Source organism: Lactuca serriola, chromosome 7, assembly GCF_051521515.1.
Source record: "Lactuca serriola cultivar US96UC23 chromosome 7, Lser_US96UC23_V15, whole genome shotgun sequence".
Taxonomy (NCBI): domain Eukaryota; kingdom Viridiplantae; phylum Streptophyta; class Magnoliopsida; order Asterales; family Asteraceae; genus Lactuca; species Lactuca serriola.
Genome location: NC_136414.1, coordinates 64,303,603 through 64,328,220, shown reverse-complemented (window position 1 = coordinate 64,328,220; position 24,618 = coordinate 64,303,603). Strand labels below are relative to the sequence as shown.

At 36.2% G+C, this 24,618-nt stretch overlaps 2 protein-coding genes across 2 annotated transcripts; one reads left to right on the top strand and one right to left on the bottom strand.

Moving 5' to 3' along the window:
• Positions 1-19,258: 19,258 nt before the first annotated feature.
• LOC145064042 (uncharacterized) lies at positions 19,259-20,880 on the top strand. Its single transcript, XM_079011570.1, has 2 exons — positions 19,259-19,535; positions 19,688-20,880. Exons 1-2 carry the CDS (start codon positions 19,259-19,261, stop codon positions 20,878-20,880), a joined length of 1,470 nt encoding a protein of 489 aa, XP_078867696.1.
• Positions 20,881-21,363: 483 nt separating this feature from the next.
• On the bottom strand, positions 21,364-22,430 carry LOC145062363 (1,4-dihydroxy-2-naphthoyl-CoA thioesterase 1-like). The gene is made up of 3 exons (XM_079009976.1): positions 22,018-22,430; positions 21,758-21,949; positions 21,364-21,692 (listed from the first exon to the last, which is right to left on the bottom strand). Exons 1-3 carry the CDS (start codon positions 22,156-22,158, stop codon positions 21,540-21,542), a joined length of 486 nt encoding a protein of 161 aa, XP_078866102.1. The 5' UTR covers positions 22,159-22,430; the 3' UTR covers positions 21,364-21,539.
• Positions 22,431-24,618: the final 2,188 nt, after the last annotated feature.

Sequence of the window (24,618 nt, the reverse complement as noted above, 5' to 3'; positions counted from 1 at the left end):
CATTATCAAAGGGTCCATATGTTTATATTGCCAAAGGAAGGGGCATTGATTGCGAAGCTGCCAAAATTTACCTAAGGATGTTAAAGTCAATAAGTTTGACTCTACTTCAGGTAAAGTCCACTATCTAACTCTGTTAAGTTTCTATTCTGAGATTCTTGATACATGATGTGACTAGGTCACATGGTGATGTTTTAAGAATCAAAGAAAAAGTGGAGAAACTTAAAGAAAGAATATGCTGAATCTGATAGCATAGATGGATTTCTATCGCATAGTTTGAAAAATCGGATTCTTGAGCTACTTCTTAGGAGTTATGAGATATTGCTTAGGAATAGATAACAACAAGTTTTCATATGGATTGTAAGGATAGTTTTCCGCAAAGTTTTAAAATAAAAGAAAATTTTTGATTTTATTTATTTTAAAATATCCTTACAATGGCATTTGAGGAAAAATTGTTGCTTATTTGATTCCATTAATAGCAAGAGTGGAAATATGAAATTGATTCTTTCATTTGTGGTAATGTCAAAATTTACCAAATAAGGAAAGATTCTCATCACCCAAGTTTCAATTGGACCGGAACTTGGAATCATGCAAGTTGTATAGCATGATGAATGAGAACTTTCAAGTATTGGAAAATTAAGACTAATTACTTGTTCACATGGATGTGTAAGTCAAGTGAAGGACTAAGGGATCGAGTACACATTCTTGTGCACTGGTCAAGTCGACCACAAAAGATTGATAAAACTATTCGTCATAGTTTACTAAAGCTCAGTAAATATGATTATACTTACAAGCTTAAGTGTAATTCTGAGAAATTGGAAAAAGGTTCCAATGTAAGGCAGAGCGAATAAGAAGAATCAAATTAGGCAGAAGGATAAAAGTTTCTCAAATCTGAAAAGATGGGAGAGTACTTTAGTATCAGTTTTGTGATCATCTTAATGATTAAGAAACCATATCACAATTAGTTCTCTAAGGAAATCTTAGTGCATTCTTATGACTAAGAAGAGGGATCTTGAATTGTTAAAATGGTTAAATCAAGAAGATGAGTCATACTTCGTTCCAATACAAGTCTTAGAGTCATACTCCAAGATTGTAAGTTGAGTGACATGTCTCAAAGAAGGTTTAAAACACTTGTCAAATGTAAGAGTAAAAGTTTCCTATGTACATTTGAAATTGGTAAGTTGTGATGTTTTGGATAAAACAAAGACCAACTTAGGCCAATTGTGTGAAGTGTTTGTCTTGATTAAGAATCCTCACTATCTCTTGGATGTTTGACAAGGGAGTCTTATAGGTCAAGAGGACAGTGGGAGTCTTAAAGGTCTTGAAAGTCTCAAGAACTAATCAAGAATAAAACCTGAAGTTCTTTACTAGCACACGACTTGAGGTTTACAACCTATCGTGTTGACATATTTTGTGCCCATTCCAGTTAAAGTTGGGTTTGCATATGAGTTCTTAGAGTTCTCAATTGGTTGCACAACAACTTGGAAGCAATGGTAGGCCCTTGAGCTGCCAGGTGGCAAGAAATTAAGATTGAGTTCAATCCATATGAGTTTGGATTTGTCATTATCCTTGCCTTGTGGCTATGGTTTTGACAATTCAAATGGATAAGAACACATACACCATTACAAATCTAAGTGTCATAAGGTTTCTCTCCGATTCATGAAAATGATGGTGAGGAAACACTTTCACTAAGTAGATTTTAGCTAGATAGCAATTGTGATATTTGCATTCTCAAAGTCGTTAGTGGAGCGTGTGTGGTTTACCGGCACACTAACTTGGACTTGTGAGAAGTGGCAAAAAGGTCTAACCATTATGATTACGGCATCCCTCTTCATAATTGTTTAGACACACAAGTGTGTTCTCTAAGGGAAGGTGTATGATTTTGATAAAGTCTTATCAAAACAATCTAGTTTCAGAATTCTGAACTTTGGTAAGAAAGTCAATAGAGTATTGATTTCTAGAAGTTCAGCTGATCTCTGAGTACATGTCAGAGCTAGTGGGAGTATAAGTGTTATGCTAATAATCATCATGTTAGTGGGAGAATGATAATTATGATAATTATTGCAAGTTAGCAATGTTAATTATAAAAAACAAAAAGTTTCAATTCGTGAGGTTGCAGGGGTTGGAAAAGTTGTTTTGCTATAATTAAGGGAGAGGAAATTATACTTCATCTCAAATCTATAAGCTTAGATCGTGAGGTTTCAATCATTTAGTCAAGGATATATATGAATTTCATGTTGGAATGGCTCAACATAAGGAAATTCTGTATATGGATCCATTATTTGCGTTCTAAAATTCAATTATGATTACGGGATCCCTTTTCATAATCTGAATTATGAGAACTTGGCAAATTGAAATGGACATATTATAGCAAAAGACTGGTTTAGTCTTTATGTGAGACATCATTAATCGATTCCCATATGCTTCGGATATAGGATCGATTACATGTGCTATATTCATCCTTTCTAAATTTTTCCAAATGCCTAGGGCATTAAGAAGGGAAAAGGTTTAGAACTGGATATGACTAAAAGGATTAAACAATTGTCGAGGACAATCTAAGGTTTACCAAAGATTGGTTGCTCAAGGACAGTTGGAAGTATAGTGATAATTCTGGAAGGACCATATTGACATAATCTGTAAGGAGGCAACTCTTGTTCAGAAGTGATAGTCAAAATGGAATCTGGAAATGTTTCAAAGTTAGAATTTTCAATCTGTGTAAGATTAAGGAAACTTAATGCAAGAAGGATGTTTCCAAGGAGTTGATCTCCTTTGGAATGCTCTGTAATGATTGTTGTCAAGTCTTTCTGATTTTGTACATAATCATTACAAGAAGATCAATGCATATAAGTTTAGAATCTAACAGATTTCAGTAAATGGCATGAATTTGGAATTCTTGCATTTGCAGTAAGGATTTGGGAGTGTGAAAAAAGAATCATTGAAGTTATGTTCAATTGATCTAGTTCACAAAGTAAAGATCATAGACAAACATAGTATGCATACTTGGTGTGTGGCATGACTAGTGTTTAAGAAAACATAGTGTACATGCTTGGAGCATGGGACAACTACTGTTTTAAATTCAAGAATAAAGTTGATAGCTGAAACAGTATACAATGAATAATGTGTAATCATATGGTGATAAATAAAAGGTGTTTTATTTATGTTCAAAGGGTTGATACCATATTGGATTCAATTATTATTGTGTTTCATTTTGCATGTTTTGACTTCCCGAATAAACTGGGTTATTCTTCCGGAATGACTAAGTTATTCAAACCATCCACAGTCGGTCATATGTTGGAAGTAGATATGAATTAAGACTGTCATGGGTTGGCTTGTAGAGGTCTAAGGTGTTGGACAAATGGCTACAACACTCATGAGTGCTCATAAGTTCTGAGTATTGGATTCAACCTGCGCTCATTGGAATCACTTCATGGATTTTATCACGAGTGATCATGAGACGATAATATCTTATATTCTTCAAACCTAGAGATATGAGTTGTTACTATGAGTTGATAGTACATTGATTGCACGAAAACGCATTTGGTAACTCGGTGCTATAAAACGTGCCTTTGTGTATGATTCAACAAGTAGTAGAACAAGCCATATGAGTCGAAGTTTATCCGTTCCTTTTACCTTCGGGATAAAAGCGATATCTGTGGGCCCCTCGATGATTTGATGATGACAAATGGAAGTGCTCGGCCGGGCCAGGACTGATTTGATTTGTTCAATTAGTCAGTCGTCATAAATCGCAAATCGGGAAACAACAAATGGACAGAGAGAATGATTATAATCCATGTCTCAGTCCATATGATATCTAGAATGGAGGAATATATGATCCCTTATCTAATGGACAAGTCATTGACAAAGGTCAGAGTTCATCGACAAGGTCAGAGTTCGACATAAGCTTTTGAGAGCTACGATTGCCAGTTGGTTCCTGAAGTCATACGTAATAATAGTTTTAGACTTATCTAAGTGGGAGACTGTTGGATTAATGTCTAAGTCCATAACTATAATTGGTAAGACTTGACCCGACCCGGCATGGTCCTTTTGGGTTGCATGGCATCATGCACTTGGATAGAATTTAATGAGAGAAATAAGACACTTATGGTTATTAATATATTATAAGTTCTAGTATATTAATAATAAGAATAATAAGATTATTTAATTAGTATTGATCAAGAATTAATCTAGGATTAATTAAGTGATCAAAAGTAGACTAATTAAATATATGGGTTGATTGTGTAAATCATCCATACTTGTATAGTGGGCTAATGCTCCATGGATAATCAAGTTGGGCTAAAACCCATAGGATGGTTCATGGATGCTCCATGGTGTATTTGTACCCATGGATCATGGAAATGAAAGGCCATGTCAATTAGGGTTTACATGGTGTAACCCTAACTATATAAGCATCTTATTCTTGACCAAAATCGGCCACTAGTGTGTGGTGTAAGAGGGCTAGCCGATTTCATGAGTTGTAGTTTTCTCTCAAGTCATTCCATGTGTATTTGGTGTTGTGTGAACCATTTGAGGTGTCACACTTGGGGCACTAGGCACTCAAGCTTCATGAAGACTTTCTACACCAAAGAGGTATGTATTCTATCTTGCTATAGTCATTGTTTTTGTATGCTAGATTAGGATAATACCTTGGAAGTTCTTATTTGCATGTATAATAGAGAAAACATAGATCCAAGGTATTTAGGGTTGCATGTACACTTAGGAGTGTTAGAATGCTCAAAACCCAACAGGGTAATCTTGGATATTCATTCTAGATTCTCCAAGATTGCAGTACCCCTCACTCGTGTAATGATGAAGGGGTGAATTTTCGATGGGGCCTAGAGCAGCAGTCGGCATTTGATACCCTTCGACAGAGATTACGTGAGTCCCCGGTTCTGACCCTCCCTGAGGGAATTGAGGATTTTGTGGTATTCTGTGATGCATCCATCATTGGTTTCAGGGAAGTCCTCATGAAGAGTGGACGGGTGATAACTTATGCTTTGCGGCCTCTGAAGCCTCACGATACGTGGTATCCCACACATTATCTGGATTTGGGGGTAGTGGTTTTCACCCTCAAGATTTGAAGGCACTATATTTATGTGGTCTGATGTACTATCTAAACGGATCACAAGATTCTGAGGTAAATTGTAAGGTCCTGAAACTAATCTTACCAGTGATCAAGCAAACAAAACAATCAATAACAAGGAGAATGAAGTAGAAACAGAAATCAAAACAAGCTTGCACACGCTTCTATTAATGAAAAATGTCTGGTACAACTCGTCTACAGCAACCGTGAACTCTGATGGCATCAACAACCAATAAAAGACTTATAAGACCTCTATATCTAGTGACATGGGCCGACTTATGTTTTTGGCCATAAACAGCTTACGACCGTAAACTCATGCTCTGGCCGTAAACAGCTATACAAGCTACCAAAAATGCATTTATACCAAAAAGAACCTATTGCAACGAAAGCCTAGACCAAACCATTAATTAGACCCTTCAATCTCCCCTTGGTTTGGTGCTAGCTTGAAGTTAATCTTTGTCAATTACCATCACATCTGCCTGCCCCATTGTCCCATGCCACATGCGTTTATTTATGATCTCGGCAACCATGGATGTGTATTCCTTCACGACTAAATCAAATATCTCCTCAGCAACTTTAATTTGATGAAGGCTTAGATGATGAATGTCCCATTTCCTGAACTGGAACAAATCCCTTCGATCGTACAAACGGATGCATCCATCTTTTAGTTTGATAACAGTAGATGTTGTAGTTTCATCGAATACCCAATAAAGCATGGAGCTTAGGTATCCATCCGGGTAACTTTGAAGCACGAGGATTTGTTTGACCTGATTTGTTGTAGGCCACATCACCACCTGAAGTGGATGACCAGTTTTGGGATCTATGACATCAAGATAATTCTTATGACAGACTCATCAGTCTTCATGGAGGGAAAGCCGTTTTTCACAGGATCTTCAAGAAAATGTTTGAACTGAGTTGCCTGTTGATTATCTGAAGGGTTTGCAAAAGGAGATTGGGACAGCTCTAAAAGATCCACCCTAGTCAACGAATTAAAATCATGACAATCTTTATAGAGCTCCGTGTTACCATACTTTCTCCGCACGATCCACATATTTAGGGTGTCATGAAATCCCCAGGAAATGATCTCTGATCGATCACCATACGTGTCTCTAAACCGTACGGCCTCAAGATCCGTAACAGTGATTGCGGATTGACTCCCTGGTGCGTTTTTGTCGGAACTTCACTTGAACAAGAGTTGTCCCTTTTAAGCAGCTTTAGCTTGTCTATCACGAATAATTTTTGCAACATGTGGAGCATGAGCGGGTTCTTCTTCAAAACGGTGCACGACCCGTGAAGTTTGAGCAGTTGGCACAACAATAGGATGAGATTGAGAATAAAGATTGATTTTGTACTCATCTACATATGTTTTATATTTGGCACCAATATCTTCTTCAAGCTTCTTCTTTAGATCAAAATAACTAGAGGTCAGGAGATTAAAATGAGCTTGAAGCTCAGAGATTTGCTTGGTCTTTGTTGCCTTATCTTCCTGAAGATCAGAAACTTGAATCTTCAGATTTGTATTCTCACTCAAAAGATCTTCGACTCGAATACTGAGCTCTATATTCTTCTGGTCAAGCACATTCACTCTCCTTTGAAGCTCATCAACCACAGAGTCATCTTCTCCTCAATGACCTTCTCTAAAAGCAATTCATTTAGCTTTAGAAGAAGGTGCAACAGTTTGTTCATGGGCAAGATACAAAGCTAACCGCACAGAGGCCTCATCAAGATCTGCCCTTGGAGTAGAAAATCCTGGTGGAGCAGAGGAGCCACCGGCTTCAAAAATGGTGCTAGGACCTCCACATAAAGGTTGTGTTGATACAATAGTAGGGGTAGTTGTTGGCGTAATCGGCAAACCATGAGTCAAGTTAGAATCCAGAGGCCCAAACCTAGGATCACGTCTTCTTCTTTTGGATGGAGGTTATAAGGTCTGGTCTGTTGTGCGATCACCCTGAAGTGGTTCAAATGTAGGTCAGGCACCGTCAAGGGGAGGAATCCCTAACACTGTCACCATTGGAGTTGTAGAACCAACCACTTGCTTTGTAGAAATGGGTGTTGAATCAAGAACGTCTTCAGAATCCCTTATCTTCGTTGCTGGGAGAGAAACATCACTGATATTATCAAGCAAAGTGTTGAGGTTGACATTCGACAAGAAGTCATCATTGCTTCCAAAATTGGTAGGAATTTCATCTCTATCAAAACCTGTAAGGTCAAGGTCTTCATATTGATCAGTCTCATTCGCATTCATGGAAGACCCTTCATTGTAGTCACTTTCAATTCGAACTGATCGCAGGTCATGCTCCTCAGTTACAGCCACATTAGGAGCAACTGTCTCCTCCCCTTCCTGATCCGATATAGTGATCACATCTCCTTTTGAGATCACCCTTTCTGATGAAGTGTGTTCTGAAGATATCTTATCAGAAGATCCGTGGGACTCGGACGCCTCATTCGGCTCGACAAATCTTCTGAATTTAACCGACGGATATAGTCCTTGAAAAGTAACATTTCCATTGCGATTTTGTTTAATTAGACCAATAGTGTGAGGGCCCAAGGACTTCATATCAAGTGTATCTCCCTCCTTTACCATGTCAGGAAATTGTTTGTTGATGAAGAGCTTAATGAATCTAGGATACATCAAAAAGGTATCCCGTGTGATGGCATTGATGTTGACCACAAATTCATCCAGGATAAACCTTGAAAAGTTGAAACCAATTCTTGCAGCAATAGAAACTATAGCTACAATGTTTCTCAGGGATATTTCATTTGCACTAGACCTCCTGCCGGAGATGCAGCTCATGAACACATGGGCTAGGAATCTCCAGTAGGGTGGCAGAAGCTTTTTCATTGTAGGAGGAGAATCGCCTTCATACCCCATCTTCCTCAAAATCTTCTGAGCATCTTCAATACCAATTTCGGTGGGAAAACTCGGTAGGTCATTGATCAACAAAGTTTCTCTGGTGAACTGCTCATTTATCACAACTTTGCATCCTTGAACGATTGCGTCTACAGTCACAGCTCCATCATCGTCTCTTGTCATTTTGGCAGTCTGCCAGAACTCTCTTATGATTTCCCGATAAACAACGACGTTCATGGTGATGGTGAAGGCCAAACAACATTCTCTTAGTCCATGAATCATTGACTTGAAATCTACATGGGCCACCGGAGGATCAGCCAGTACCATTGCCAGATTGTGCATGTCTGCGAACTTTAAGACTGTCATTTGATCTGCACTAAAACATACTAAGTAATACAAGAAAGATATCTGAGCAAATAATATTTTAAATGATTTAAATTCGAGCCCAAAAGTGAATTATTAATTTTTTTTAAATTAAGTTTAAAGTCAACTGGGAGTTTACGGTCAACGTGGGTTTATGGCCGTAAACTCGTGACCGTAAGCCTATGGCCGCAAATGGAGTTACGGCCGTAAGCTTGGGTCGTAAACTCCGACGATTCCTTTTTCGTCGATTTTAGGCTCAAAACTCGTCAAATCCCAGAAGTAAACACATATCTATGGACGGAATCATGATACCTTCGAAGTGATCGAAGCAATTTCACAAAAAAACAAGAAATTTTTTTGAGGAGAGAGAGAGAGAGAGAGAGAGAGAGAGAGAGAGAGTTTGCAGCCGGAATCAGAAGAATGAATGGGTTTCCGGCTGTAAACTCTATTTATACCTTTGACCATTTTACCTGTTGACCACACAGTGTAAGGCACAGTCCAATATTTTCAAAAACAAAACTTTTGAGGATTAAAATTAAAATTAAAATTAAAAATAAAATAAAATTAATAAAATTAATTTTCAAAATTTAAAAATTAACAGTTAAATAAATAAATAAAAATAAAAATAAATAAGACAAATAAAATAAAATAAAATAAACAACCTAAAAGTTTTAATTACTGAAAATAATTTTTGTGACATTGGGATCAAAGTTGTTGGACAGCCCTATTCCACTTGTCAGTACCCTTATTTTCATATCTTCGTCTGATCGATCGTCAGTATTGTGGTCCACTTAAGCACGAAGCATTTGTGACAGAATTTGGACAATTTACGAATGACACGACATTTTTAGCCCTTATTCTTAAATAAATTTCCTTGGGACCATTTAGCTGATTACAACCATGGATATTGTTGTCCACCTAAATTGAGCAACGAGATCTACAGACAATCTGTATGTGTTTAATTTAATTGTATTAGAACGTGTTTCCCGCTTCCTGATATGCTCCAGCAATCAAGGACTTTCAGAATACTCCTTACACCGAGTGAGCAGACAATTATTAAGAGAGAAGATAGATTTAGAATGCATATGCTATACATCCAGGTCGGATCTCTTCCAATCACGCAGAGGATGAAACATATGACTAACTGGAGTTTTAGAGGGATTGAGAAGAGAATGATGCATATACTGTGTACCAGGTCGGATTATGAGTCACGCAGAGGAGACAGTATATGGCTAACAGATAGAAAGAATTGCATAGAGAGAAGATGCAGAGAGATAGAATTGCATATGTTACAGTCCAGGTCGGATCTCTCGATCACACAGAGGAGACAACATATGACTAACAGATAGAAAGCAAGAAAATAACCTTCTACAAACCTAGTTTATCGGAATTCCCTAGTCACCCCATTAAAACCGGAATTAAGGACAGAATATGCACATCGAGGAAAAGTTAATCCACAGTTCTAGATACAGGTTCTTTTAATGTGACCGGTAGATTCTCATGTATATCTCCCTGCTCAACCTATCCGAGCGTCGTATTGTCAGGCTAAACGGATCTAACTAGTTCAATATTTGTCAAGTCCTTGAATTCCTTAAGTTCAACTCTTCCTAGTCAAGTCCATTTAAAATCTTTTGTGCCTACCAGCTCATCAAGCACAGAGCGTAAACAATTCAATTTTGGTACGTTATGCAGATTCAGATTGCCCGTTATCACTTGATAATATCACTTCCCATCACAACACCTACAAACAAGACTATTAGCAACTATTAGCAACATTTTTAATAGATCCGCCACATTATTAGCAGTGGGAAACTATTCCAGCTGGATGAGTGAACGTTCATAACAATCTCTGATGAAATGAATTTTAATATCGACATGCTTGGTTTTGGAATGTTGGACAGGATTTTTGGCAATTTGAATCGCGGCCTCATTATCACAGTAATAGGGGTTTCTAAGTAATTCAAACCGTAGTCCAACAGTTGATGTTGGATCCAGATAACTTGAGAGCAACAAGCAGATGCAGCAACGTATTCCGCCTCCGCTGTTGAGGTTGAGACAGTGTGTTGTTTCTTGTACTACCACGACACTAGCCTGTCACCAAGATATTGACACCCTCCTGAAGTAGATTTCCTGTCAAGCTCACAGCCTCCATAATTACTGTCAGCAAAAGCATATAAATCAAATTCAGAATTCTTCAGATACCAAAGACCCAACTTTGGGCTGCCTTTGATATACCAAAAAATTCTTTTGACAACAATAAGATGTGAAATTTTAGGATTAGCCTGATAACGTGCGCATTGACAAACTGCAAACATGATGTCTGGACGGCTTGTAGTAAGATACATTAATGATCTGATCATCGATCTGTAGAGTGTCTGATCTACAGAATCGTCATCAGTATCTGGAGTCAGAAGAGGTCTTTCAGCCATTGGTGTCGATGTAGGTTTAGCGTCTTGAAACCCGAACTTCTCAAGAATATCCTCCACATACTTGGCTTGATGTAGCAGGATTCCGGTTGAATTTTGTTTGACCTGAAGCCCCAGAAACATGGTTATATCCCCCCAATGAACTCATCTCGAACCGCTTTTTCATAACGCCTTCGAATTCCTTGCAAAGTTGCGAACGGGTCGACCCAAAAATAATGTCGTCAACATAGATTTGAACCAGAATCTGATCATTACCGACATGCTTGATAAACAAAGTTTGATCGATAGTGCCACGAGAGTATCCATGCTCGAGCAAGTGCTTTGTAAAAGTCGCATACCACGCTCGAGGAGCTTGATGTAACCCATACAATGCCTTGTCCAACTTGTAGACATGATTAGGAAATTTCGAGTCAACGAACCCAGGGGGCTGATCAACGTAGATTTCTTCCTTCACCTTGCTATACAAGAAGGATGTCTTGACGTCCATTTGATAAACAGTGAAGTTCATGTAAGAGGCATATGCAAGGAAGATACGAATAGCCTCTAAGCGAGCTACTAGAGCATAAACCTCAGTGTAATCAAGACACTCGACTTGTCGAAACCCGCGAACCACCAATCTAGCTTTATTTCGCAATATAACCCCTGAATCGTCCTGCTTGTTTTCATATACCCAGTGTGTGTCAAGAGACTTTTTTCCCTTGGTCAACTCAACCAACTTCCAAACACCGAGTTTTTCAAAATGATGTAACTCTTCATGCATAGCATCTACCCAGCTGGGCTCATTCAGAGCCATTTCAACATTCTTGGGCTCTATTTGAGAGATAAAGTAAGAGTAAAGACAGGTATTGACATCTCCACTCTGACTTCTGGTTTTAACGCCTTCGCCTAGCTGACCAATGATGTTCTTGATCGGATGATCGCGTTGAATCCTTGAGGGTATCTCCTTGCTGATTTCATTAAGCGAGACAGGAAGATTGTGAATATTGACACCTCCTGCATTTGCTGATTGTGCCACACCAGATGACTCTGCTACAAACTCATTAGAAATGTTTTCAGGAAAGAGTAGTTCCATAAAGGTTGAAGTGACAACGGAAGCATCTTTATACATTAACTCTCTTTCTACAGGAGTAAGTGGTGTAGTTTCAGCATCAGGAGTATCATTCTGAACTGGAGATTTTAGACTATCAAGTGGTACAGATGACTCCCCCTCAGGCGAAGCAGAGGACTCCCCCTCAGGCGGTGAAGAGGATATCGTTGGGGGTCTGTAGACAACTTCTTCGTCTTCGTCTTCAGAAACATTCTTCGAACCAGAGACAAATCCAGATGAGCTATCCGAAGACACATTTATGGACTTGAAAAGCGATGTGTAATCAAATAACCAATCCGGACCCACTCGAGCATCCGTCTCATTCTCCTCCAACCAGCACACGTCATAAGATTCCACAACCTTCTTTGTCTTCTTATGGTAGACCCTATATGCGGTGCGTGCAGCATACCCTACGAAGTAACAATCATCGGCTTTGGCATTAAACTTCGGGTTGGTCTCTAGGTGAAGAAGTGTGAAAGGGCAGCCAAATACACAGAAATGACTGACTGAAGGCTTGTGACCATATAGAATCTCATATGAGGTCTTCATCTGAGCTTTGTTGATCAACACACGATTCTGAACGTAGCAGGCAGTGTTAATCGCTTCGGCCCAAAAGAAAACTAGTAACTTGGAGTCACACATCATCGTCCTTGCAACGTCTTTTAAAGTTCTATTTCTCCTTTCAGCAACACCATTTTGTTGAGGGGTGTGAACTGAGCTGTATTGATGCATAATACCTTTTTCTATGCAAAAATGATCTAGAATATAATTCTTGAACTCTGTTCCATTATCGGTACGAAGCGCCTTCACCCGGTTGTTAGTTTGGTTCTCAATCAACACAATGAATTTCTTAATTAGATCAACAACACCAGCTTTGTTGGATAGAAAGAAAACCCACGTAAAACGAGAGAAATCATGAATCACAACTAGATAGTATGAATTTATGTTAATACTGAGAATGTTGACTGGTCCAAACAGATCCATATGTAGCAATTGAAGCACCTGACTGATTGAGTTAACCTGCTTCGGCAGGTGTGGTTTTCTATGATGTTTTCCTTGTGCACATGACACACACTTTTCAAAAGTTATAAAGTCTTTGACAGGCAAACCACGGACCATCTCATTCTTCACAAGATGATTCAAGTTTTTGGCGTTAGCATGACCGAGTCTTTGGTGCCACAGCAGTGCATTTTGTTCTGAGACCTTTGAAAAGAGGCACGTAACTTGTTCTGGAAGATTGCTATTCTAATCAATGCTGTAAGCATTTCCATCCCTCTTAGATTTGACAAGAAACCATTCTTCTGGGATGACAATGCCTGGATTGAGGATCATACATTCCTTGTTAGTGAAATGAGTAGAATAGCCTTTGTCACATATTTGAGACACACTCAACAAACTATGCTTTAATTCGGGAGCAAAGTTGACATTCTCGAAACTTAACACCCCATTTGTGACGGTTCCTCTTTGACTGATCTTGCCACCTTCTCCACCCACAAAGGAAACACATCCCCCATTAAAAGATGAAATGTTGTTTAGTTGAGAGATATCTCCTGTCATATGTTGGGAGCAGCCGCTGTCGACGAACCAGGGTTTGACAACATTCCCTCGCAACTGTCCCTGCAAAATGTGCGGGATCATTCAGATTTGGGGACCCAGGTCATCACTTTCCTGGGTGGACCCATTACTTCTTCAAATTTATCATTATTTACTAATTTTCTAGAGTATACTGATGATGACTTGGAGGTTATTTTGGGCAACCATTGGTAATTAGGTTTTCTAACAGTCCCCGATGGTTTTGAAATAGGATTTTTATCAGTTTGCATTGAGCACTTAGGCTTTTTACATGAATTGGTTGAAGACCCATAGCTGCTTCTTGACGAAACCGACCTTGGCTTAGCCATGTTCGGTTTTTTCAAACTGTTTGGAACTTTCTTATGAAAGACCTTTTTATGCTTTTGAAAAACTGCCCGTTTTCTACTACGATCGTTTGTCCAATGATTATTCCGAGAACGAGTTCTAGAGGACTTTCTAGTTAAAGCCCTTCCTCTAAATTCGTTCTCTCCACTTGGTGACATATAATGTACAAACATTCTATTAAGACAATTCCTAGCTATATGACCACCAATACCACTATTGAAACAAATATGTTTGTTACCTATACTACTCTTTTCAGATTTGCTTTCCATACCGACACCCTTGCTTTTCTCACATGAACAAGAACAAGAAGTAGGTTGTGAGATAAGTGAGGGTGTACCAGATGGAGAAGCTTGTGGAAATGGTGTATTTTCATTAGTATCATTACAAGCATCAGAATTATCAACCATCTCATCAAACACTTTAAAAACATTCAAACCAGTATCAGAAGGTGTAGGAAAATCACAAAAAACATTGTCACTTTCAACATCAGAAAAATTAAAGTCTTTATTTAAAACTAAAACTTTAGGTTCAGACTCAGTTTTATTTTCAGAAACAGATCCTTCAACTTCATGCTTTGACTGATTTAAGGATTGATCTACAGGAGAAGTAGAAATGTTAAAACTTTCAACATTAATGAATCCTCCCGAAACAAAACCAGATGGCTTGCCATAAACCATGGATGGTTCATTGGCAATGTCCTCATTGGACAAAGGTTGAAATTGATATGAATGGTTGAAAGGAGGAGGCACTTTATCATACCCTAGACCCTTTGATTGATTATGTTTAAATTTCATGCAGTGGTCTATCATATTGGCAACTACCTCACTTGATACATCAAATTTTCTAAAATCAAAATCAGCAGTTTCAAATTTTCCCTTTAATGTTTCAAGTTTAGTAACTAACTTAACGTTTTGTCTCTTTATGTAGTCATAATTTTCACATTTATTACTATAGTCTTCTTGAAGTCTTCTAGAGTCCTTTATTTTAGTTTCTAACTGGGCCTTAAGAGGTTTTTGTCCTTGTCTAAGTTGATAACCCTAATATCTAAGGTCCTCTACTTCTCTACGTAGTGTTTCAATTTACTCATGAAGAATTTTAACATAATCAATACAAGATTGAGAGCAGGAAGGCATACTTACCTCAATTTTCTTTGGTTCAGAAGCAGAAGAGACCATCAGCATAAACTGCAGCTCCATCATTTGATCTTCAGCTGTAACACTCTTTGCGGAAGCTTCACCACCAACTTGAGCCAAATGAGCATTTTCAAGTCTTGATATATTCAGGGCCTGCATCTGATCCTCCCAGTCAAATGATTGCGCAACCATAGCCTTCTCACTATTGACTTGAGCACCGCTTCGATTGTTTCCTACTGCAACCATTGTCCGGTCATTGTTTAATCTTCTATCCGACTTCGGGCACTGACGAGCAAAATGACATGGCTCATGGCAGTTGAAACAACGCAGTTTTCCCTTGCTGAACCCTACCTTTTTATCAGCACTCATCCCTCAGTTATTCTTCCCGGTCTTCTTTGCAAACTGTTTTGCCCTGAAAACTGCCATGGCAATTTGCCATGTAATATCCATTTCTTCTACGTCTTCAGGATGAATTTGATCATGATCAGCAAATGACAGTTGTGGCGAAAGATCTCCAACTACAAGAGCATTGTAGCAGTTAACAAGTCCTGTAGCGAGAGCAAGATTTTCATCACACTCCTTGCCGTTTGAGGAAGAAGCCACATTAGAAAGAGAAGCAACTTGAGTAGCAACGAATGATTGGTTCTGAGAGAAAGGCATGACTGATGCAGCGGGAAGTGAGGTAGCTAATGGAGTGGAAAAGGATTGAATCTGAGCTTGTTGAGCAGCAAATGACTGACCTGCAGAGGAAAAGGTGAGAGATGAAAGAGCATTGTTAGATGATATCCCAAGGTTTGCAGCTGAGTATGAATTCACATGATTTATCTCCTGTTGTTTGTCATCAATATCACAAGCCTTGATAACTGCCATCATTTCAGCAAGAGTAAGCCGACTTAGATCCTTGGTCTTCTTAATAACAGCCACATTGATGTCCCATGACTTTGGGAGAGCAGTCAGTAGCTTTTTATTTATTTCAGACTTTGTGAAAAAGATCTCAGCTACAGTCATCTCAGTGGTAAGAGTTGTGAATAACTGCAGCTGTGCCTCCAGGGTTTCTCCAGGAATGTAGTTGAACATGTTAAACCTTTGCCGCAGCATATCCTGTCGGCTCTCCTTCATGTCTTCATTCCCTTCATATACCTCAATTAGGGCTTCCTACAGAGCCTTTGTTGAAGCATACTCCCTAAAGCCTTGAGCAATATCTGGAGACAAGGCCATGGTCAAAGTGGCCAAAGCCAGTTCCTGCTCCTCAACCTTCTCAAAATCTTCATCAGTGTAATTTTCAACCACTTTGTCAACTACTTGCCCTGCAACAGTGGCGGTTATTCTGACATGATTTTTAATGATGCTTCTCCAAATTTTGAAGTCCTTCATTTTAATGTACTTCTCTATCTTGTACTTCCATTCAGGAAAACCTTCAGCAGACAGCAGTCTTGGAATGTGAGTGGTTGTGCCCATTACAGAGTCCAGCTCATGGTGATGTGTTTGACTTTGTGAATCCATTGATCATTAATTTCAAAAACACAAATTTTATTTATTATTATTAATTAAAAATTTTTTTTAAAAATATGAGTTTCCGGTCAACACATAGGTTTACGGTCAGATTTAGTTTGCGGCCGTAAACTCGGTTTACGGTCTATCCAAGTTTACGGTTTTTGAATGCAGTTTTGCGGTTAATGAAGGTTCTTGATGTACGATCTACGAACATTGTTTACGGTTCAAGAAATATCTTTAGTTTGCGGTTGTAAGCTGTGTTTATGATCGTAAGCTCTTGGCCTTAATCTCCCATAAATTCAAGAAAATACGATTTTTGGATTAAACTTTGATTCCTTTTCGCAATAAACACCAATTCCAATCTCAAGCAGTGAGGAATATCGCGAAAAACTCGATTGTAAGATGCCTTGACACTAGTTTTGCTCTGATACCAATTGTAAGGTCCTGAAACGGATCTTCCCAGTGATCAAGCAAACAAAACAATCAATAACAAAGAGAATGAAGTAGAAACAGAAATTAGAACAAGCTTGCACATGCTCCAATTAATGAAAAACGTCTGGTACAACTCGTCTACAACAACCGTGAACTTTGATGGCATCAACAACCAATAAAAGACTTACAAGACCTCTATATATATTGACATGGGCCGACTTGGGCTTACGGCCATAAACTCATGCTCTGGCCGTAAACAGCTATACAAGCTACCAAAAATGCATTTATACCAAAAAGAACCTATTACAACGAAATCCTAGACCAAACCATTAATTAGACCCTTCATAAATTATGGATCAGTCGAACCTGAACATGAGGTTGGCAGGTGGCTGGACGTAGGTTGAATTTGAAGTTAGGGTTGGAGGAAGAATTAGGATTAGAGAAGTTAAAGTGAAAGTCGTTCCCCACTACAATACTTTAAATAACGGTAGATGAAGTTTGAAAGGAATTATAGATAGATTAGTTAATGAGTCTGCCATTGATGACAAAAAGGAGCGGATGGAATTTGATGCAACTTCATTAGGCCTAAAGATTAGGGTTAGGGGAGAGAGAGAGAGAGAGAGAGAGAGATGTAAGCACATTTTTTTTCTTATTTATTAAATATTAAAAAAAATCCTTAAAAGTAAAGAAGTGTATAATAGTTTTTTTAATTTGAACATGGATCAAAACCGCAAATAAACTTGCTGAAAATTAATGACCCTTCATCTATTTTTTAAAGGGTTTGGACATTCCAAATTAAAAATAATAATAATAATTATCAAAGAGACCATTTTTATAGTTATATGACTTTTATCTAATAATAAATAAACCATATGGTTCGAAAGTTCATATTATAAAACTCATTATTCTAACATCTTAGAATACATTTATCCATGATCTTAAGTAGTTCAATCAAGGGCGAGCTTTGTTAGGACGAAGGGGGCTATGACTCCTCCTGAGTTTTTGGTTAGAAGTTGTCCATATACTTTAATTTTATAAATATTAGGCCTAAAAATATAAAATTTTAGGTGTGGTGAAGCTCGGCCCTATGTTCAGTCTTATATTATATAGACAATAATCAAAACGATTGAATATTTTTTAATAAACGATTGTACTTATTTGTGTGGATGATGAATATAGTTTGACTGTCTTTAATTTGTTATGCGAATAACAGAACATCTCGGAACAAATTATGACGACTCTTGTGACTCTTGTGTTGGACGTATATTAAACTAAACTCAAAATGATGTCAATACAACAAATCACAATTAATGACAGGTACACATGTCGATTGTATGCGTCTACGTCTTACTATTTGTTTGTTTTTTAATTGTATAACTAGTTATTCATGCATTAGACTTAATGAAACCAAATTGGTTGTCACTTCAAAGAAACATGAATCTGGCCCCATTCCCCTCCTAATCCTGAAATTATATAAAAAAAGTTAAGTAAAACTAGATTTATTCTGTGGAACAAACATTCTTGTATCACTAACACTTACACTATCACGTGTCTACATACATTTTTGAGTTATTTGCAAAAAGATGGCACTTTTTAGAAAGCTTGGTAGAAATCTATAGAGCTGTTTTAAATGTGTTTGTAGAAATGGGGCTCGCCCACAGAATAAATACCTAAATATATATTGAAATGAAGGATTCCTCACAACTTACAACAATAGTCCTTTCTTTTTTATTATATGTTCAAATTTTATCTTTTTATATATTTTTTCTACATTTACCTAACTATTTACCTAATTTATGTAGCTTAAATATATTATTAAATTTTATATATAGCATTTAATTATTCTTACTACACAAACGATCTCATTTATATTTCAAAATTTTAGAATATTATATACTATTTTAATTATACAAATACAATTAACATATAAATATTGTTAGAATCATATAAATTAAAAAATAAATAGTAATATTTATATATGATTTGTCAAATCAAATAGTGAATCTGTAAAAGCAAACACTCTATCCAAAACAAAAGCAACACTCTATCCAAAATAAAATGTCACTATTTATTGAAAACTCTTAAAAAGCTAAAGCTGCATGAACTGTCATGTCTAAAAGTTTTAATTGAACTAAATTTACTTTTTGATGCTATAAATTTGATCTTACGAGCCAAGGTTCTTCATCATTCTTACAAAATTGTTTCCACGCAAATATACATTCTCAGTCTTTCATGCTTCCATAATATTCACATTATTAGTTCTTTCATATATTAAACATAAGGTATATATAATTTCTAAATATTTTTGCATATTTTTTTGTCAAAACGCTATATATATGATACTAATTTACATCTGTTATCATACAATTTGTCTTGCAGTTATATTTATGGCTCTAAATCGTCCATTTATGATTACTCTCTATTGGGGGTGGCAATGTTGAATATGAGAATGGAATCATCAAGGGCGACGAATCAACTATGTCTGCTTCAGACATTATTAGGCAAAAAATACGGTATGAACAATTTCAAGATTTGGCTTATGCACTTGTTGGAGTCGAAAAATCTTCATATAAGTTGAATATGTCATTATGTTACCAATATTCTGGGAGATCTAATATCGCACCACTTATAAATGATTCAAACTTACACATGTTGTATTATTTAGCTGCGACTGATGAAAATTATTGGGGTCAAGTTTGTGTTGAAATTGAGAAAATAGTGATACCTACAAATACTAGTTTGGTAGATCTCCTTCGTAATTTTGAAGTACCATTTCCTTTGCCGAGTGATGATAGATTTGAGCTTTGCAGGCTTCAAACCCTGATACAATTGTCAAGTGGTTTCATAACCAAAATAGCTCATCATAAGTGGCAAAATTCAAATATATTTTTTGGGCTTTTGGACCAGCTATTAAAGCATTTCATTTGTGTCACCCTGTAATTTCTATCGATGGTGCTCATTTGAAGGGTTCTTACAAAGGAAAATTGCTTGTTGCTGCTTCAAAAGATGCTAACAATAATATATTACCAATTTCTTATGCCATTGTTGACGAGGAGACAGTTCATAGTTGGTGTTGGTTTTTGGGTCATTTTAGAAATTTTGTTGCTCCAAATAGACAATTATGTGTTCTTTCTGATAGGCACAAAGGAATCATTCATGCAATGGAAAATCTAGAGGAGTGGAAAGAGCCATTAGCATACCATCGTTTTTGTCTGAGGCATGTCAGAAGTAATCTCATGAAAAGGTACAAGAATGTAAACCTTAAAAAAATTTGTTGGTCTATGGGTAGCACCACACAAAAAAGGAAGTTCACTAAGTATATAAGGGAAATAAAAGCAATCAATATGGAAGCTTGGCAGTATTTGAGGGAAATTAAAAGAAGTCAATGGTGTCTTTTATATGATGAAAATCACCGATGGGGTTTCTTAACGACCAATATCTCTGAGAGTATGAACAATGCATTACGAGGAGCGAGACAATTGCCAATTAGGGCGTGTATTGACCTTACATTCAATAGAACTGTGCAACTTTTCAGAAAGCATAGTGGTATTGCAATGAACTGCATTACACCTCTACCAAAATGTATGTGGCGTCTCTTTCTTAAATGTGACACTCGTGCACAAAGTCATGTTTTATCTGAGTTTCACTATAATGAAGGTGTTTACAGAGTTGTCACAAGGTCACAGATAAATGGAACCGGAGGAAATACACATACTGTTAATTATTTTCAACATATGTGTACTTGTGGTAAGTGGCAAATGGAGAGATTTCCATGTTCACATGCACTTGCAGTTTGTCGGAATAAAGGGGACAACCCTCTTTCCATTGTGAACAATGTGTACACTACTATGACATACAGACAACAATATAATTTTGGGTTTGTACCACTTCCTCATGTTGATTATTGGTTGGATTCAAACTGGGCGATTGAAGCAGATTACTCAAAACTTTCTGTTCATCGAGGACGAAGGCGTGCAAATCGAATTCATAATGAGATGGACATTCGTCATCCTGATGAACCTCGTAGATGTACACTATGCCACCAGCCAGGTCATAATAGAAGAAATTGTTCAAATTCTCAACCAAGATTCAATGAGTAGTAAACTATGTTTTTGTTTTATTGTGTTGTAATTTCATGTTTCATTGATCTTGTATTTTCTGTGTGATTTTGTATTATGATTTTTAAATTTTAGTAATGTAATCTTAGTTATGTGTTTTCTTATTTCTTATTGTTATAATATTAAATATTAGTATTAATGGAAATGTATAAATGAGATATATTTGGTATTGAAAACTAATAAGCATTAGTTATAAATTGAATAATATATTTACATTAAATATTATTAAATTAAGTAAATGTACAAAATACAAATAAAAAATAAAATAAGATGTAGTGGTAACATATTTCATAAAATAAGGGTCAATGTTGAATATTTTTATGGACTATTTTGTATATTTAATATTTACGTAAATATAATAAGTAAATATAATAAGATGTAGTAAAAATATAGAAAAAAATATATAAAAGGATAAAGTTTGAACATATTATAAAAAACTAAGGACTATTGTTGTAAGCTGTGAGGATCAAAATATATATTTACATATTCATTTAGTGGGTCAGGAGCCCCATTTCTACAAAGGCATTCAAAACAGCTCCATTTCTACTAATCTTTTTGAAAACTGCCCCAAAATAACTCTACATTTTTAGTATGCAAGTCATTGTATGAAGGAAGTGAAACAGGAGATTATAACTTCTAAGTTATAACTTAGCATACTTCTTGAAATTTTCAACACCATCTTTAAGATTATCTGGAATAGGTGAGTTTGTGACAAGAGTAACCATTGATGACGATATAAGCAATCTACTTTCTGAGTTATGAGGATCAATCTTCCATAGCCTGACCTCCCATACCTGTTCCAATTCTCATCATATCACATATCAAGAAATAATCAAGAAAGAAGGGAAAAATCAAGAACCTGAATGGTTTTGCCAACGTGGAGAGGTGTAGCCTCAGCAAAAACAAGATCACCGATGTCAGCACGTTTGAGGTGGTTGATGCTGAGCTGTACTCCGGCGACTCTCTTCCATCCCGACGCTAGGACTGCTCCCTTACTCGCCAGGGACTCTGCTATTAACGCGGATACTCCGCCGTGTAACACCTTAAACGGCTGATTGTTGGAGTATGATTCAGATTTCAGTTTCGTATTTGGGAGAAGATTGAAAAAACTAATCTCACCTGACAAGACTTCTCGGTGACCTGAAGATGACCGGTGACTTTGTGTGGCGTTAACTCATCGATCTCAAAGCCGATTGCATGCAGCGGGTGATCCACACACTCCCAATTCGGTTCTGTCGTTGGTGGTGAAGGTGAATCCATGCCGGATTTTGTTGGAACTATGAGTTGATGTTCGATTGATATGTAATGGAATCGGAGAATCAAATAGAGGATAATTGATGAAGATGGTTGTTGGGTATGTGTAGTTTGTGGATATCGTTTTATAATGGATGAGTCAAGAGGTTAAATAGTTGCTTTCTTTTTTCCATTTAAGAACAACAGTCAATGAACAGAGAGAAGTTGAAAAGAAGCAGCAAAACACGGCGGCGCCGATTAACTAACGAATGAAAGAGAAGTAGAGAGAAATGTAAGAGAAGCGGTGGTTTTGAGAAAGCTGGTTTATGAATTGGTTTGTCGAAATAGGGTAATTTGCAAAGGAAACTCACTAATTTTTTTATTTATATTTTGCATTACAAACATTTTAATTTTTACTATACAGTACATAAATTGTCTTATGCAAAATATGTAATACCCTGAGCATCCTTTTGTGTGTGGAATATTGCTTGCATTTCCAGGATAACCCTATAATTTAACAATTTTTATGAATGTGGTACGAAGTAGCTTCCATTATGCATTATTTTAAAAATTATGTAATTAAATTATATCAATTTTTTTAATATATATCAATGTTATGTATAGAGGAAAATGCAAAGATGGGCTGGTAGTTGTTGTAGTTGTTGTTTATGGTTTCAATTCAAAAAAAATATATTTAAATCAATGGTTTAAATTTGGATTTTTATTTTTGTGATTTTAATCTCTTATAATTTTGAAAAGGGTTGAAATTGTTATAAATTTGACACGCTTAAAACTAAAACTAAAAAAATAAAACTAAAACATTATAAAGAAAAGAAAGAGATTTGAGAGGATTTTTGAACACTTAGAAAATTGTATTAAGATTTGAGAGGATTTTTGAACACTTAGAAAATTAATTGTATTAAGATGCTGTGATTTTCTCCTTACATTTGATAGGTATTTATACTATATAACATCATATTCATACATCATCAAAATAGTAATTCAGCAGGTAAATGAAATTATTCAATGGGTGAAAATTATTCATCCATATGCATTGTCTACCTTAATAATTTGATGCAATTTTTATAACACTTTCCCTTTGATAACAATTTTTCTATCTGAGTTCAAACTTGAAGTGCTGTCTCATTAAAATATTTTAAAGAAAACCTAGTAGAAAAAACTTTAATGAAGGAAAAAAAAATGTAGTATATAGTTGATTCCCCCTTATTTACCCCTTATTTAGACATGTTTTCTGAATATTAGAGTAGAAAGTGCTTATGCTACATTGTTGCTGGATTGAATATAATTTATCTCAAACCTTTTGATTATTTAATGGACTTACTACTACTTTCTCTCTCTCTCTCTCTCTCTCTCTCTCTCTCTCTCTCTCTCTATATATATATATATATATATATATATATATATATATATATATATATATATATATATATATATATAGAGTTAATCCATGACTCAAATAATATAAAAATAGCTTACACCTAATTGAACTAATTTAATCAGACCTATTGACTTGTCTAAGAGCTCGTGTCCCATCTTAGAAAGATTCATTATAATTCCAAAAGCCATATAATTCTAATCAGCCTGATTGAATTTCAAATGAGTACATACCTAAGAAAAATCACACTAATATAAATTAAAATATTTATATCTCGATGTATTCAAAAGGATATATGACATTTGTTTAAACAAAAGGCATAGCGAGTACCATTTGACGTCATCATCAAACAATGGTCAAGACCCACTTTCTCTTTCACTTACTGTGTACACCTACATGTTTCAGATCACTTTTGTGGTTTCCTGAATTGAATTAGGGTTGTTCTAAACATATTTTTGGCTTAAAACAAGAGAAGAAAAAAAAAATTTAAATACATAAATTTCATTAACTTTTTTTATAACAACTCAATAATTGTAAGATAATTATTTATACTAGTTTCTAAATATAATATATTTAATTACAAAAATCCATATATATAAAGAAAAATATAATTTCTAGCTTTTTAAGATGCAAAATTATTAATGATATCTTCAAGATCGATCTTGTCTAACATATCATTAACATTAATGATATCTTCAAAATTATTAATGATATACATTAAACATAATCTCACTACACTTATAGGAAAAATCAGTTCTAACCATACACCATGCTATTCCTTTTCCAAACACCTAGAATTCTTCGAGTGTCTTTATGAAAGATTGTGCATTCTCTTGGCGCTCCTAATGCCTACAACCCAACTTTACTTGCATTGCTACATGATAGCATAACTCTTAATAATCTTATGGTTCTAATCCCTTATTCAAGTTCTTACTATACATCATAAGCAATATGCCTAGCGGCTTATAACAACACTTTATATTGTATTTATCGAACATGGTGATAACAATATTCTAGTCATTTCATATGACCCATACACAAATTACATAACACATACATGAGTATCCTCTCCCAACTACATTTCATATTAA

What these genes read in the sequence shown, in the direction of transcription:
- LOC145062363 (XM_079009976.1), bottom strand. Translation starts at nt 22,158, where the DNA reads ATGGATTCACCTTCACCACCAACGACAGAACCGAATTGGGAGTGTGTG. An exon ending in TCACCGAGAAGTCTTGTCAG is followed by an intron (nt 21,950 to 22,017) that starts GTGAGATTAGTT and finishes TCCAACAATCAG; the next exon opens with CCGTTTAAGGTGTTACACGG. An exon ending in ACGTTGGCAAAACCATTCAG is followed by an intron (nt 21,693 to 21,757) that starts GTTCTTGATTTT and finishes GAATTGGAACAG; the next exon opens with GTATGGGAGGTCAGGCTATG.
- LOC145064042 (XM_079011570.1), top strand. Translation starts at nt 19,259, where the DNA reads ATGTCTGCTTCAGACATTATTAGGCAAAAAATACGGTATGAACAATTT. An exon ending in TAGTTTGGTAGATCTCCTTC is followed by an intron (nt 19,536 to 19,687) that starts GTAATTTTGAAG and finishes CTTTTGGACCAG; the next exon opens with CTATTAAAGCATTTCATTTG.